General features: G+C 47.6%; 1 protein-coding gene across 1 annotated transcript in view; it reads right to left on the bottom strand.

Moving 5' to 3' along the window:
* Positions 1–2,515: 2,515 nt before the first annotated feature.
* LOC131422652 (uncharacterized) overlaps positions 2,516–16,245 on the bottom strand; it is a 135,845-nt gene continuing 122,115 nt past the window's right edge. The window contains 6 exon segments of the mRNA XM_058570047.1: positions 2,516–4,480; positions 12,315–12,456; positions 12,601–12,717; positions 12,977–13,086; positions 13,887–14,064; positions 14,240–14,445. Of these exon segments, the coding sequence (XP_058426030.1) occupies positions 4,476–4,480; positions 12,315–12,456; positions 12,601–12,717; positions 12,977–13,086; positions 13,887–14,064; positions 14,240–14,445 (758 nt within the window). The 3' untranslated portion in view covers positions 2,516–4,475.

Here is a 16,245-nt window from a genome sequence, read left to right as displayed (position 1 = left end):
CTCGTTGGTACTCTTTTTTCCCCCCAGAAAATATCCATTTCCTGTAGGTTTTCAAGTTGGCCTGTGTAGACAGCCTTGAAAGTCTCCCTCTTGTCTTAATTAGCTCAACCGCCGCGTACATGTTTCCAAGTTGGTCCTGGAGACTCCCCAGAGCCGCCGAGGCAGCGGAAGTCGCTGGAAAGCATCCTCTACATTCAACAGCTGAAGATCTTACTGCTCTCCCAGCGGCTGAACTCCGAGTTTGCTGGCCAGAGGGCTTCAGGGTAACCTCATTTCCACCCACTCCTTCCCTGTCTTGAAAAATAATTGAGAAGTGAGGTTAGGTAACAAAAGCTGGCTCAGTTTTTCCTAAGATGTGTGTTGACCGGGTCAGTTTCCTCCTCACTTCAACGACGGTCAAACGTGAGCAGTTTTTCCTCCCCCCTTTCTGGTCAGGTTCCACTCAGTGGCCACATTTAATTTTGTCACAACCCACCGGATGGCAAGAATGAGACAGACTGAGGTGAAGTGTGACAGAATGGCCACCTGGAAACATGCCTCTTGGGCATAAGGATTATTTTGAGCTGAAGGCAACTGCAGATACAGGAACAGCTCTCTGCCCTCCCCCTATTTGCCTAAAAGCAGGACTTAAATTTGTAAAGGTGTTCCCTTCCTCTTTCTACCAGGAAGGAGAGAGTTAATCACTGGAGACAACTCTAGACCCTTATCAGCACCAGAGGAATCCACATAACAAGTCCTGCAAAAACTACCCTTATCTACCATTAGTTGCCCATATATTTATTTACCTTTCCCCCACAGTTGACTGCCCCTAGAAGCTCCGAGTCCTTTTCCTCTGTCTGGTCACTCCTCTAAAAATGTATCATTCTTTTGTTAAGATGCTACATCAGCCCACGTTCTAACCACCCTGTTACTCATCGCTGAGTGCTCCCGTGTGCGTGCTGGATGCACGGGCTAATAAACTTCTGTTTATTTTTCTCAGTCTGTCTTTTGTTTGCCTAATTTACAGGGCCCCAGCCAGAGAACCTAAGATGGGTAGAGGAAAAGGATTTTTATCCTCCCTTACAGAAGTTTCTTCCAGAAAGTGACTCGCACGTTGTTCTCCCTGAAGCTAGAACTCCAGCTTCAAGTAGGAAGGGGTACCTGCCTCCTTTCTCCTCCTCTTCCTCACTCTCCACTGTCTCCACCTCCTCCTCCAGGCTTCTGTACCTATAAACGTGCACTGCTCCCACCTCCCCCCACCCCCCACCCCCAATTTCAGAAAAAAAAATCCTTTGAGCCTCTTATTTCCTTCCTTCCTTTTTCATTTTTTAAATTGTAGTAAAATACACATAACATAAAATTTACCATTTTAACCATTTTTAAGTGCATAATTCAGTGGCATTAAATACATTCACAGTGTTGTGCAACTATACCAGCATCCATCTCCAGAACTTTCTCCTCTTCCCAAACTGAAACTTTGTGCCCATTAAACACTAACTCCCCACCCCCCTCCTTCCAGCCCCTGCACCACCATTCCACTTTCTGGCTTCGTGATTTTGACTATTCTAGGGACCTCAGATGAGTGGAAGCCCACAGTATTTGTCCTTTTGTGACTGGCTTATTTCACTTAGCGTAGTGTCCTCAAGGGTCATTTATGTTGGCGCATGTGTCAGAATTTCCTTCCTTTTTAAGGCTGAATAGTATTCTATTGTGTGGATATACTACTTTTTTAAAATTTATTCATCCGTCAATGGTCATTTGGGTTGCCCTTCCTCCCTCCCCCCTTCCCTCCCTTCCTTCCATTTTTAAAAACCTCTGGGACAAACCACATCATAACAATTATAAAGGGACTTTTAAAAGAGAAATAATCACCTACAGTGTCATCGCCCTTCCTATATGAACTGTTTGCATTTTCCTCTATTCCCTACCAGTTTTTGTCCGTATATAGCCCTTCTTAGCGCAGATGTTTTATGCAGCCCTTCTGCTTTGCTTGGAGCCTAATCTTTCCTCCATGTTAATGCGTTGCCTCACATTGGATTTTTTGACAAATGAGTTCAAGATAGTGTATGCAATTAATATGCCACGACTTTAAAAAATCATTTCCCTGTTGGCTGTTTATAATTTTTCAGCATTTTGAATAATGAAATTATTTTGCAACTTTTTGGAATCAGTTATATTTCCCTTCCCTCCCTCATTTTGAATAAGGGCCCAGGCATGGGCTTATTAGGTTAAAGGAATAAATGGTTTTAAGACTTTTGACACACACTACTACGGTTGTACTCATTGAAACAGCCATTTACAGAATTGGAGGGGATCGGGTTTGCCCACAGCCTCACCATTTCTGGGTATTATTATTTAAATACCTATTTTGCAATGTAATAGATAAAGTTATAATCGTTATTTTCGTTCACATTTGATTACCAGTAAAATTAAAATTTCCAGCTAATGTTTACTTCTCAGTTGTATTTTTCCTGTTTTGAATTGCGCACTCCTATCTTTTACCAAATTATATCACGGAGACTCCGTGTTTCCAGAATTTATTTATTCTTGCTCTTTATTTGCCGTAGACACGAACACTTACAGGTATTTTTAATGTTATCATTTCTTCTCCCATCTGTTTTTCTGTAAATTCTGCACACCCACCCACACAGCGAACGTTGTGGCGTGTTGATGTTGTCAAGTCTGCCTCGAGAAGGAGGACGGTTTCCCCCGCCAGGTCCCTGCCGGTGCCCAGCCCACTGCTGCATTCCTGGTGAGCGCTGGATGGACAGTGTGGGAGGCAGGGTGGGACGGCTGCAGTTTCCTTTCTGGACTGGAAATCACAGATCCATTCAGCAGATTTAGAAACCAACAGGTTGCGTGTCATTGCAAACTGTGGGCACATCAAACTCTGCACTGCTCCGGCACCCCACATTCCAGTGATTTGCTTGCTGTTTGAACTGTCTCCTCCGCTCCTCCTCCTAGGCTGAGCTCCTGCAACAGGCCCAGCACGGCCCTTCCCACAGTTGTGGGTACATCTCTGATCACGTGTGACGTGGCTTATGGGGCATTTTAATGTGATTAGGAAAAATGATCAAGCACTACCTATTATGGCTTGGGACAGGGCTAGACTCTTAGAGTAAAGAGCAGACGATATGGCACAAGGCTGTTGTTGGGAAGGCAGAGGTAGATGACTGAGGTTGGGCAGCCTTGGGAGACACAGGCCCAGATCAGTGCGTCTGCTAGCCGTGTGACCTTCGGTAAGTCCCCTGGGCTCTCTGAGCCGCTTCTTCCTTTACATGGAGTCATCCATTTCTCATTGGGCTGTTAGAAGGTCTCAGAAAAGACCAAGCGTCTTTCAAAGGGCAGTGTCTGGACTCTGGGCTCTTTTGGTTGTAACCCATGACCACGTGGCACACACTCAATAAACCAGAACCCTCCTCCCTTCCGTTTTCCCTCCAGAGTGTGGGAATGCGCAGGTCCGGCTTCCCATCCCATTCACTCCGTCTTCTAAAAACTCTACAACTCTCTAGCGTTCCTTCTTCTAAACTTTATTAAGCACCCGCTGTGTGCCAGGGATTTATGCGGGGGCGGGAGAGGGGGACCACTGAGTCTGGCTTCTGGCCTTCTGGTTGCCCCACTCCTCATGGCTGACACTTTGCCCTTTGCTCTGGAATCTGGACCCTGGGACTCGGTGTAGAGAGGGCTTGAGGGGCCCCCTACTGGTGGGCAGGTTTCACAGCCCCCTAAAATTCCCCCGTCTCTCCAGGGGATGGTCAGCTCCAGCCATCCAATGGGTGAGTTCTTAGATTTTGCCCGTTTTATTTTTCAGTTGAAAACTCAAGGGAAAAGCCTACTCTCCAAACAAAGTGAACAACTTGGGATGCTGTATCCTCAGGGCCTGAGGCCCAGTGCCCACAGCACCTGTCTGTGGAAACCGGCTCTTCAGGAAGGAGGCCTTCTCAAATGCCCCGAAACGTTCAGTTCTAGATTCAATATCAACCCCAAAGAGGGAAGCTCCCAACCGGGCTTGTGATTAAGGGATCTGGGGCCATCAGTCTGCCTCAAGGAACCTCATGCCTCAGGGGAGACCCCTGCAGAGAGCAGAGGAAGCGAGGAAGACCCCAGGGGCAGCCCGGGCTCACAGAGCAGAGGCCTCAGAAATAGCTGAGCAGGTGAAAACCACCTTGGGCAGGAACAGTAGCTGGAGTGCAGTTCCCCGCCCAGAGGTGGGCCCAGCGGCCAGGCTGTCTCCTAGAGCGCAGGTGTTGAGGAGGGCAGAGAATTGTCCAGACCAGTCGTGGACTTCATTGTCGCCAGAAGCGTTTTGAGAGCCTTGACAAACCGCTCTTCCTTCCTGTATCTGGAGCGAGTGCGAGCCTCTCTGAGCCTCCCGGCCTCTTGTGCTGGTTGTTCTGTCCCGGCCCAGGGTCTTGACCTTGTGAGGAGCTGGGACTGTGGCGGAAGGTGAAGGAGTTTCTAACCTTTGGTAGCCCGGTGCCGGCTTAAGCAGAATCTCAAACTGGAAAGAAAAGAGAAGAGAAGTCAGGCTGCGCTGGGGGCCCAGAGGACAGGGCCCCCTCTGATCCCTGGACTCGTGCTGGGGGGCTCCGTTACAGCCCGTGGCACTCTGCAGGCCCAGCGGTGTCCGGCCTAGAGTGGCCCTCGTTAAAAGGACATCGCCCCCTTTGGAAGAGCAGCAGGTGTGGTTAGACGGTTCCCTACACCAGAACCAGGATGAAGAGAGGGTATGCGGGCCACAAAAGCAGCAGGAATATGTGGATGGTTCTGGAACATTTGGTGACCTCTGATTTCTTGGCACTTTCGGAAAGAGCCAGCCTCACCCCTTGGATCTCTGGCTCACACTGAAGCATGGATCTCATCAACTTAGGGGTCACAGAGCCTGGGCAGAGCCCCTACACCCTCTCTAGACAAGTCGCCATTAGCAGGTGAGTTTTAAAAGTGTCTTCCTTTCCAATGTCTTGCCCTTCGCTTCTTTTCCTGGTCTTACTGAGCGGGATGAGATCATCATACAAGAGGCAACAGAAGCAGGGACAGTGTATCTTGATCTCGTTACTGACTTGAAGGGAAACGCTTCCGATTTCTCACCACCGCCTGTGATGTTAAAGGCTGTACCCCAAACGCCTCACGTTATCAGGTCAAGGAAGGCCCCTCTTGTCCCTCATTTGCTAGAATTTTTAAAAATAAAATATGAGTATTAGAGCATTTTATTACATGCCTTTTCTGTCATCTATTGAGATTATATTTTTGGTTCTATTTCAGATATGATATTATGCTTTTAATAATTCTAGTTCCCTGCCAACATTTTCGGCCTGTGTCGGATAAACCCAGTTCCGAATCCCTGTGGGTTTTTGTCTATTGTCTGAGCTGTTTCTCGCTCTTAGAATTTTGTTTACTTAAGTGTGTCCGTTTTTATAATGACGGTGTTTGTAAGTACAGTGTTCAGTGTTGTATCCCCAGGCCTAGCACACAGTAGGTGCTCAGAAATGGTTTTTAATTTAAAAAATTTTTAATTGTGGTAAAATATACCTAACATAACATTTACCATCCTAACCATTTTTAAGTGCATAGTTCAGTGGTATCAAGTACATTCACATTGTTGTGCAACTAGTCTCCAGAACTTGTTTTCATCTTGCAAAACTGAAACTCTGTGCCCATTAAAAAACAACTCCCCATTGTCCCCTCCCCCAGCCCATGGCAACCACTCTTCTACTCTCTGTCTCTATGAATTTGACTACTCTAGGTGCCTCATGTAAGTGGAATCACACAGTATTTGTCTCTTTGTGACTGGTTTATTTCACTTAGCATAATGCCCTCCAGGTTCATCCATGCTGTAGCATGTATCAGAATTTCCTTCCTTTTTAAGGCTGAATAATATTCCATTGTATGTATATACCACATTTTGCTTATCTATTCATCTGTCGATGGACACTTGCGTTGCTTATACCTTTTGGCTTTTGTGAATTATGCTGCTATGAACATGGCTACACAAATATCTCTTTGAGACGCTGGCTTTCAATTCTTTTGGGTATATAACCAGAAGTGGAATTGCTGGATCATATGGTAATATAATTTTTAATTTTTTGAGGAACTTCCATACTGTTTTCCATAGTGGCTGCACCACTTTACATTTCCATCAACAGTGCACAATGGTTTCAATTTCTCCACATCCTTGCTAATACTTATTATTTTCTAATTTTTTGATAGGATCCATCCTGATGGCTGTGAGGCGGTATCTCCTTGTGGTTTTGATTCACATTTCCCTAATGATTAGTGATGTTGAGCATCTTCTCATGTGCCTGTTGGCCATTTGTACATCTTTGGAGAAATGTCTATTCGAGTCCTTTGACCATTTTTAAATCAGGTTGTTTTTTGTTGTTGTTGAGTTGTAGGAGTTCTTTATATAGTCTGGATATTAACCCCTTATTACATATGATTTGCAAATATTCTCTCCCATTCTATATGTTGCCTTTATAGTCTGTTGATGGTGTCATTTCATGCACAGAGTTTTTAATTTTGATGAAGTCTTGTCTATTTCTTCTCCTGTTGCCTATGCCTTTGGTGTCATATCCAAGAAATCATTGCCAAATCCAATGTCATGAAGCTTTCCCCCTATGCTTTCTTCTAAGAGTTTTACAGTTTTAGTTTTTACCTTTAGGCATTTGATCCCATTTGAGTTCATTTTGTATATGGTGCAAGGTAAGGGTCCAACTTTATTTTTTTGAATGTAGACATCCATTTTTCCCAGAGTCATTTGATGAAAAGACTGTCCTTTCTCCATTGAATGGTCTTCACACCCTTGTCAAAAATCATCTGACCACATATATGAGGGTTTATTTCTGGACTTTCTATTCCATTGGTCTATATATCTATCTTTATGCCAGTACCACACTGTTTTGATTACTATAGCTTTGTTATAAGTTTTGAAATCAGGAAGTGTGAGACCTCCAACTTTGTTCTTTTTCAAGATTGTTTTGGCTATTTGGAGTCATTTGAGATCCTATATGAATTTTAGGAAGGATTTTTTAAATTTCTGCAAAAAATGTCATTGGGATTTTGATAAGTATTGCTTTGAATCTGTAGATCACTTTAGGTAGTATTGCTATCTTAATGATATTAAGTTTCTGGTCCATAAACATGGGATCTTTCCATTTGTTTGTATCTTCCTTAATTTCTTTCAGCAACATTTTGTAGCTTTCAGTGTACAAGTCTTTCACCTCCTTGGTTAAGTTTATGCCTAAGTATTTTATTCTTTTTGATGCTTTTGTAAAGGGAATTGTCTTCTTAATTTCCTTTATGGATTGTTCATTGCTAGTGTATAGAAATGCAACTGATTTTTGTGTGTTGATTTTGTATCCTGCAATTTTGCTAAATTTATTAATTGTAATGAGTTTTTTTGTGGAATCTTTAGGGTTTTCTACATATAAGATAATGTTGTTTGAGAACAGAGATAACTTTACTTCTTTCTTTCCAATTTAGATGCCTTTTATTTCCTTTTCTTGCCTAATTGCCCTGGCTGGGACTTCCAGAAATATATTAAATAGAAGTGGCAAAATCAGGCATCTTTGTCTTGTTTGTGATATTAGAGAAAAGATTTCAGTCTTTCACCATTGAATATGATGTTATCTGTGGGCTTGTTATATATGACCTTTATCATGTTGAGATAGTTTCCTTCTATTGTTAGTTTGTTGAGTGTTTTTTTTTTTTGTGAGGAAGATCAGCCCTGAGCTAACAAACATCCATGCTAATCTTCCTCTTTTTGCTGAGGAAGACCGGCTCTCAGCTAACATCTATTGCCAATCCTCCTCCTTTTCTTCCCCCAAAGCCCCAGTAGATAGGTGTGAGTCATAGTTGCACATCCTTCTAGTTACTGTATGTGGGACGTGGCCTCAGCATGGCCAGAGAAGCGGTGCGTCGGTGTGCGCCCAGGATCCGAACCCGGGCCGCCAGTAGCGAAGCGCGCACACTTAACCACTAAGCCACGGGGCCGGCCCCTGTCGAGTGTTTTTATCATGAAAAGGTGTTGAATTTTGTCAATGCTTTCTCTGCATCAATCAAGATGATGATGTGGGTTTTGTCGTTTATTCTGTTAATGTGGTATATTACATTCATTGATTTTCCTATGTTGAACCATCCTTGCATTTCAGGAACAAATCCCACTTGGTTGTGGTGTATAATCCTTTTAATGTGCTCTTGAATTCTGTTTGCTAGTATTTTGTTGAGGATTTTTGCATCTGCATTCAAGAGGGATATTGTTCTGTAGTTTTCTTGAAATGTCTTTGTCTGGCTTTGGTATCCGGGTAATGCTGGTCTCAAAACGGATTTAGAAGTGTTCCCTCTTCTTCAATTTTTTTGTAAGAGTTTGGGAAGGACTGGTTTCAGTTCTTTAAATGCTTGGTAGAATTCACTAGTGAAGCCATCTGGTCCTAGGCTTTTCTTTGCTGAGAGGTTGTTGATTACTGATTCAATCTTCTCGCTAGTTATAGGTCTGTTCAGATTTCTGTTTCTTCATGATTCAGGTTATGTTTCTAGGAATTTATCCATTTCATCTAGATTGTCCAGTTTGTTGTCAAATTGTTCATAGTACTCTTTTATAATCCTTTTTATTTCTGCAAAAATCAGTTGTAATTTTCCCTATGTCATTTTTATTTTAGTTATTTCAGTCTTCTCTTTTTTTTTTTTTTGGTGAGGAAGATTCTCTCCGAGCTAACATCTGTTGCCAATCTTCCTCTTTTTTTTCGGCTTGAGGAAGATTAGCCCTGAGCTAACATCTGTGTCAATCTTCCTCTATTTTGTATATGGGTCACCGCCACAGCATGGCTGACAAGTGGTGTAGGTCCACGCCCTGGATCTGAACCTGTGAACCTGGGCCACTAAAGCGGAACACCCTGGTCTTAACCACTATGCCATGGGGCCAGCCCCTCTCTTTTTTCTTAATTAGTCAATCTAGCTAAAGGTTTGTCAATTTTGTTGATCTTATCAAGAAACCAACTTTTGGTTTCATTGCTTTTCTCTCATTTTTCTATTCTCTATTTCATTTATCTCTGTGCTAATCTTTATGATTTCCTTCCTTCCTTCCACTAGCTTTGGGTTTAGTTTGTTCTTTTTCTGTTTCCTTAAGGTGTATAGTTAGGTTTTTGATTTTGAGATCTTTCTTCTTTTTAAATGTAAGCATTTACAGCTATAAATTTTCTTCTTAGTGTTGCTTTCTCAATGTGCCATAGTTTTTGTATGTTGTGTTTTCATTTTCATTTGTCTCAAGATATTTTCTAATTTACTTTGTGATTTCTTTGACCCATTGGTTGTTTAAGAATGTGTTGTTTAATTTTGCACAATTTGTGATTTTTTTCCAGTTTTCCTTCTGCTATTGACTTCTAGTTTTTTCTAGTGTTTGGCAAAGATAGTTTGTATGATTTCAGTTTTTAAAAATTTATTAAGACTTGTTTTGTGGCCTAATATATGGTCTATTATAGAGAATATTCTATGTGCACTGGAGAAAAATGTATATCCTGCTGCTGTTGGGTGGAGTGTTCTGGATGTGTCTGTTAGGTCCAGTCGGTCTCTAGTGTTAAGTTCTCTATTTCCTTGTTGATCTTCTCTCTGGTTTTTCTATCCATTATTGAAATTGGCGGTGAGGGGGTGGGATTAAAGTCTCTTACTATTTTTGTAGAGCTATCTTTTTCTCCCTTCAATTCTGTCAATGTTTGCTTCAGTATGTAGGAGCTCTGATGTCTAGTGCATATGTATTTATAATTGTTATATCTTTTTGGCGAATTGACCCTTTTTTATTATATAATGTCCTTTTCTTTTTGTGTGAACATATGTTTTAATTTCTGTGGGATAAACGTCCAGGAATGCAATTGCTGGTTCAAATGGTAAGTGTATGTTTAGCTTTTTAAGAAGCTGCCAAACTATTTTCCAGAATGGCTAAACCACTTTACAATCCCACCAGCAAGGTCTGAGAGATCCAGTTTCTCTGCATTCTTGCCAGCATTTGTCATTGTCATCATTCTTTATTTTAACTGTTCTAATAGCTTATATATAGTATATGTATAGGTATAGTGCTATCTTGCTTCCCTAACGGCTAGTACTGTTGAACATATTTTTCAAGTGCTCCTTTGCCATCCAGATTCCCTTGGGTGAAATGTCTCCATGTCTTTTGCCCATTTTCTATTTAGATCGTTTATTTACTGTTGAATTTTGAGAGTTCTTTATACATTCTAGATATGCGTTCTTTGTCAGATACGTGATTTGCAAATATTTTCTCCCAGTCTGTGCTTTATTTTTCTGTCCTTTTAACACTGTCTTTCACACAGCAAAATTTTAAACTTTTGATAAAGTCCAGTTTATTGACTTTTTTTTTCTTTTATGAATCATGCATTTGGTGTCTTATCTAATAATTCTTCCCTAAACCGCACCTGTTCTTTTAGGGGTACATTTTAACCTACAGATTCAGTTGATTTAATAGCTATGAGATTCTTTAGGTTTAACATTCTTTCTCAAATCACTTTGGGCAGATTGTATTTTTCTAGGAAATAATTTAATCTAGGATTTGAAATTTATCAGCAAAGTTGTTGAGTGACTTTTTGAAATCTCTGCTGGATCTGTAGTTTTGGACTCTTTGCTCATTCCTAGGACTGTTTGTGTCTTTTTTTCTGTTGATCATTTCTATTGTTCATTTCTTTCCTATTTCATTCCTTTTTCTTTATCTTAATTTATTCCTTCTGTTTTCCTTGGTTTACACCTGGAATCAGCCAGCTTTTTCCATAAAGGCCCAGATAGTAACTATTTTAGACTTTGCGGGCTATATGGTCTCTATCGCAAATACCCTGCTACTGTGACACACAAACAGCCACAGACGGCATATGAATGAACGTGCACAGCTGTGTTCCTTTGATGAGTGTCCATCGGTGGTAAAGACATTTTCAGATAATTCAGCGCTGAGAATTCATTTCGTCTTTAATCTTAAATAATAGTTGAACTGGGCATAAAGTTCACTTGAGAACTATTTTCTCCATCACTTTAAAGATTTATTCCACTGTCTTCTGTCATTGCTGGCGGGAGATCTACTTGTTCCTTGAAAGAGCACCTCTTTTCCACCCTCTTTGGGGGCTTTCAGGACCTTCTGCTTCAGCTTTTCTGTGGTTCCACTTGGATGTGTCTTGGTGTGGGTTTATTTATACTATTTTGGACATCTCGTGCTTCCTGAATCTGAGGAGTAACATCTCTCAAATGTCTTTATCGTCTCATTCTGGCATTTCTACTAGACACATCACGCCCTCTCATTTCATCTTCCCTCTTTCATATCTGCTGGTTCATTAATTTTCTCTTCCACTGTTGAATCTGTTAAGTTTTGAATTTCAGTGAATGTTTTTCATTTCTAAAAATTAGTTTTGGAATTATGCTTATCATTTTTCAATTTCTTCTTTTATGTCTTTAATAATCTCTAATTCTAGCATCTGGAGGTTTTGGAGAGAGCTTTTCTCCTTGACCCAACTCTACTCAGGCTCCTCTGAACTCTCTTCTCGACCAGGCCCTGACTTTTGGGCTTCCATGTTCCTCTCTGCATCGTCCAGCTTTAGCAAGAATCCTGCTAAGTCAGCTTAGCTAGACTCTGCCGTCCTCCATCACTGATCACCTCAGCGTCTGAGAGGGTTCCTCACCAGCTGATGTCTGATCACCTGCCTTCAGCGAGAACCCTGCCAGGTCAGTTTAGCCCGAATCCCCTCGACCCCTGATGTTTCCTCTCAATAACTTTCCCTCCACTGACCCCCTCTGCTCCTGGGCTATAAATTCCCATTCTTCCTTGTATTCAGAGTTCAGCCCAGTCTTTCTCCCCTCCTGCTGCCATGGTCCCTACACCCATAGCAATTGTCCCCCTGAATGAAGCCTGCCTTTTCCAAGTGCCATGAACAGTTTAACAGGGTCCGTTCCTGTTCAGTGCCATGGCTGACTTCCGTGTCTGTGTAGTGGGCTTCAGCATGGGAATCGTGTGCCACACTGGCTGCAGCTGTGACCAGGGCTTTCCAGACACTGTAGGAGTGGACATTCAAGTCCCCTAATGTCATACGTTTTCAGGAGGTGACTCTATAGCTGCCTGACCTCCCAGAGCTAGTGCCTCCTTGTGCCAGAGGTCACAGGGCTCACTGGACGCGGCTTGGGGTAGGGGGGTTCTTTGGGCCACTTCTTCTCTTTCTCACTCCTCTGCACATAACTTTGACTCACTGCACCACAAGTGAGTACCTGTCCCCTGGCAGAGCTGAGAGAAAGAACTGGTCTGGAAGGCAGAGGTCACCCAGACAGGGGCAGAGTGCCTGCTGGCCGGGGCAGCTTACCACACTGTGGAAGGGGTTCCAGGGGCACGAAGCCCCGGGCGCACAGGTGGATGTAGGCGGCCGCCAGGGTGCAGGCAGGTTGGAGCTCCTGGGTGCCACAGGTGTCCTGGATGCACAGGCTGAGGAACGGGGCAGGGTCCACCTGAAACCCAGCACCCACAGTCACCGACCCTTGGGCGTAGCCCAGAGGACGGGCGTAGGCTAGAGGGGTCAAGGGCCTTCTTGTGTCCTGTGGTCCATCTGCTGAGCGGCCTCTGCAGGGGTCCAGGCCCCGCCCCGCACTCACCACCCTGAAGCAGTTCCCCAGGCTGGAGTGCAGGTCCTGGAAGAAGGCCCTGCAGATGGGGCTCTGTCCTGGGCACGCCTGCTGAGTCTGCTCCACGGCCCTGCAGTCGCCACCCACCTGGTGGGACAAACACGAGACTCAGGCCTCCCACCCGGACCTCCTTCCCCTTGGGCAGCTCAGCCTCAGGAGGGGGCGACCACCCCCTCCGCCTGAGAAGTTCTCTGCAGCCACAGAGCATGCAGGCCGGGAACCTCAACTAAGGTCCACAGCCAGTCCACACAGACGCCTCCCTCTTTAGGACACAGCCGCTCACTGCTGTTTCCAGATCTCCACCCCCAAGCACAGCGCCCTAGTGATGCACAGCCAACCAGCCCACCTGCCAGGCGCGGGTGAGCTCCTCTGGGCTGCCGGCCAGCGTGCCATCCGGCAGCGTCAGCTCATTGCCGCCCTCGTTGTCGTTGGTGCCCAGAAGGCCGGCGGACACGCCTGCGGGGCAGGGGAAGGCAGGCCACGCCGTGACAGCCTGTCCTCCCACCGGCCCGCTGGCCAGGGTTGGGGCGATGGCCGCACCCCGCCCCCTCCACGCCTGATCCCCGTAACACTGGCCCTGGCGCTAAACCTTCATCAGAGGGAGAGGAGAAAGAAAAGGGCCTGAGGAAGGCATGTGTGCCGGCCCCGTTCCACCGTCCGCAGTGGCCGGGTGCAAGCTCTTCATGCCGAAAGGGCTGTTCTGGGGCTGCCTAACCCGATCAAGGGGAGCGCGTGAGAGCCGCCCTCACACTTGAGCAGCGTGTCCCAGAGCAGGGGGCAGACCCTGGGGTCAGAAGGCCCTGGGCTGAAACTCCGGGAGCGTGGGCAGCCACTCAGCCTCGGCCAGGTCCTCTGTACCACGGGCCGACGGGGGATCAGGTGAGGAGCAGCCGTGTGTGTCACAGCATCAGAACCGGCGGTCAGCGAGTAGAGCCGGATTGAGCTCCGCTGCGCCTGGAGCAGGGCCTGCCCAGCGCTGGACAGCGTCACAGCAGGGAGAGATGGCCTCGACCTCCTTCCCACTTGGAGCCCGGGCTGCTCTCCTCATGCCCGCTGGGGTTGTGAGCCCCCAGGGAGCAGCAGCGGCCCCAGGGAGTCCCTCCTGCCCACGGCTGGGGTCTCGCGAGGACACTGAGTGCTGCTCACGGGGGATCCATCGGCCTCAGCCCTGGATGCTGACCATGGTCCAGCCCGGAGAGGCCCTTCCAGGCGAGGCCACCACCACCAGGTGGCTGCCAGCCGGGGCCCAGACCCACCGTGCTGCCAGAGGCCGAGAGTCAGGCTGCAGAGGCCGGCTCGGACGTCACAGGCGATAGAGATGCCATCCTCACTGGTCAGCTCGATCCGGGGGACGTCCCTCCTCATCTTGGCAGGAGGCAGATCGAGTTCCGGACACCTCTTTCCAGGCAGGGAGGAGTCGTACAGCCTGTAGGTCTGTGGGCCAGACAGGGGCTGAGCAGAACAGGGGATAGGCTCCGGGGGGCGCCAGGCAGGAAGGGTCTGTGGACCAGGGCACAGGTATGTGGACGTGCCAGGAGGCAGGAAAGTGTCGTCCCTCTGGGCGACCTGGCCTCTTGGTGGCAGGGCCCCTCCCCTCTCGCACACACACCTTCAGGCGGGGGTAGAGGACGAGGGTGGTGCGGTTCAGCCTCACGGACAGGGATGTGAGCCCCGAGCCCGCCTGGCTCAGCGTCAGAGAGAATGTGTTGTGAGCGAAGTCCTTGGCCAGCAGCAGGCTGCCGCAGTGGGCACCGAGACCCCACACCCGGCCGTCGAAGGTCACCATGTGCCTGGCCCCCGCCACCACAGCGTGGTCTGGGGAGAAGAGGCCGGAAGACACAGTGAGCGGGGCCAGCTCTGCCCGCTGCACTGGGGGTCCCTGAGCCCAGGGGGCACCCCAGGATGGCCAGGGCCTGCTCAGCCTGCCCTGTGGCCTCTGTCCTCAGGGGCAGCCCACGTGGGGAGATGGGGTTTGTCCACAGCTCCTCCTCCCCAGCCCAGCAGCCAGCTCCCCAGGAAGCCCAGGCTTCAAGACGAGCTGGACGCTCCTCTGGGGGCGCCCAAGGAGAGCAGGCTGTACCAGTCAGCACGAAAAAGGAACAAAGGACTGATAACGTGCATGAACCTTGAAAACTTTCTGCTGGGTTAAAAGCTGTCACAAAAGGCCACATATTATATGATTCCATTTATACAAAGTGTCCAGAACAGGCAAATCCAGAGAGACAGAAAGTACACTGGTGGTAGCCGAGGGCTGGGGGTGATGGCTGTTTTTTTGGAGTCATGAAAATGTTCTAAAATTGTCTGTGGTGAGGGGTGCACACCTCTGTGAACAGACTTAAAGCCACTGAATTGTACACTTTTTGTGTGTGTGTGTGTGAGGAGGACTAGCCCTGAGCTAACATCTGATGCCAATCCTCCCCCTTTTTTTTTCCCTTGAGGAAGACTGGCCCTGAGCTAACATCCGTGCCCATCCCCGACTTTATATGGGACGCCGCCACAGCATAGCTTGACAAGCAGTGCGTTGGTGCGCGCCCGGGATCCGAACCTGTGAACCCTAGGCCGCTGAAGCGGAGCGCACGCACTTAACCGCTGCGCCACCGGGGCGGCCCCATGAATTGTACGCTTTAAATGAGTGAATTGCGTGGTATGTGAATTACATCTCCATGAGGCTATTAAAAAGAGTAGGACCAAAGACTCCAGCCAACAGGAGGGAGGGGCCCGGGGGGCTCTGCCCCCTTCATGGTGGCAGAAGATGGCCTGAGAAGGGGTCAGTTCTGACCCCTGTGGCCAGCGCTGCTGCTGAGCGGGGGCTTTGTGAGGGGTGGGGTCAGGGGAGAAGCACCGTCTGTTGAGCACAGGCCCGAGCCAGGTGCCCGGCAGCTGCTGCCCCAAGATGGCCTCAGGAGGGGGGTACTATGAGCTGAAGGTCACAGGCCAGCCCGAGGTCACACACGTGTGGAACTCAGACCAGGCCGTTCCTGCATGACCCCGCTGCCTAGATGCGACAGTGCCCCTGACTCCAGGAGCACTCCCACCTGCCTGAGGCCCGTGGTCCCACCTGTGTGATTACAAGAACCCCACACTGATGCCCCAGTCCTCACCAAGCCCAGGGCCACACCTGCCCACTGGCGTGAGACCCTCCCTGGCACCAAGAATTGGCTCACAAACAGCACACACTCATCACCCATAGGGGTGAGGCTCGGTGCTGCCTCTGCCTCACAGAACGGAAACCAAGCCCAGAGAAGTGACAAGCTGGCCAGGGTCACACTCGGGCACGAGCCGGATGCAAACCCCCCCGGGGCTCCCAGTCCCCGGAGCTGTGTGAGGTCCCGGCACAGCCCATGGCTGCAGCCCTGCCTGACCCGAGTCTGGACTCAATTAGCGGCCTTCCGGCTGCAACTGGAGGTCGCCTTTTGCTTCTCTGGCAGGGTCCACAGGGAGGAGCTGGCCCGGAGCCCTCAGCCACTTGCCACGCCTCTGTGCTGGGCCCCAGGCTCTGGCTCTTTTTTCTGGACAGAAGCCCGGAGCTGTAGCCCAGCCCTCCTTCTCCATGACCTTGGGCAGTCCAGTGACCTCTGGGCTCAGCCTGGGACCAGACGGGCCCAGCCCTGCAAT

The sequence above is a fragment of the Diceros bicornis genome, chromosome 26 (genome assembly GCF_020826845.1).
Source record: "Diceros bicornis minor isolate mBicDic1 chromosome 26, mDicBic1.mat.cur, whole genome shotgun sequence".
In the NCBI taxonomy this organism is placed as follows: Eukaryota; Metazoa; Chordata; class Mammalia; order Perissodactyla; family Rhinocerotidae; genus Diceros; species Diceros bicornis.
Note: the sequence above shows the minus strand (reverse complement) of the source record. Positions and strands in the feature narration are given on the sequence as shown.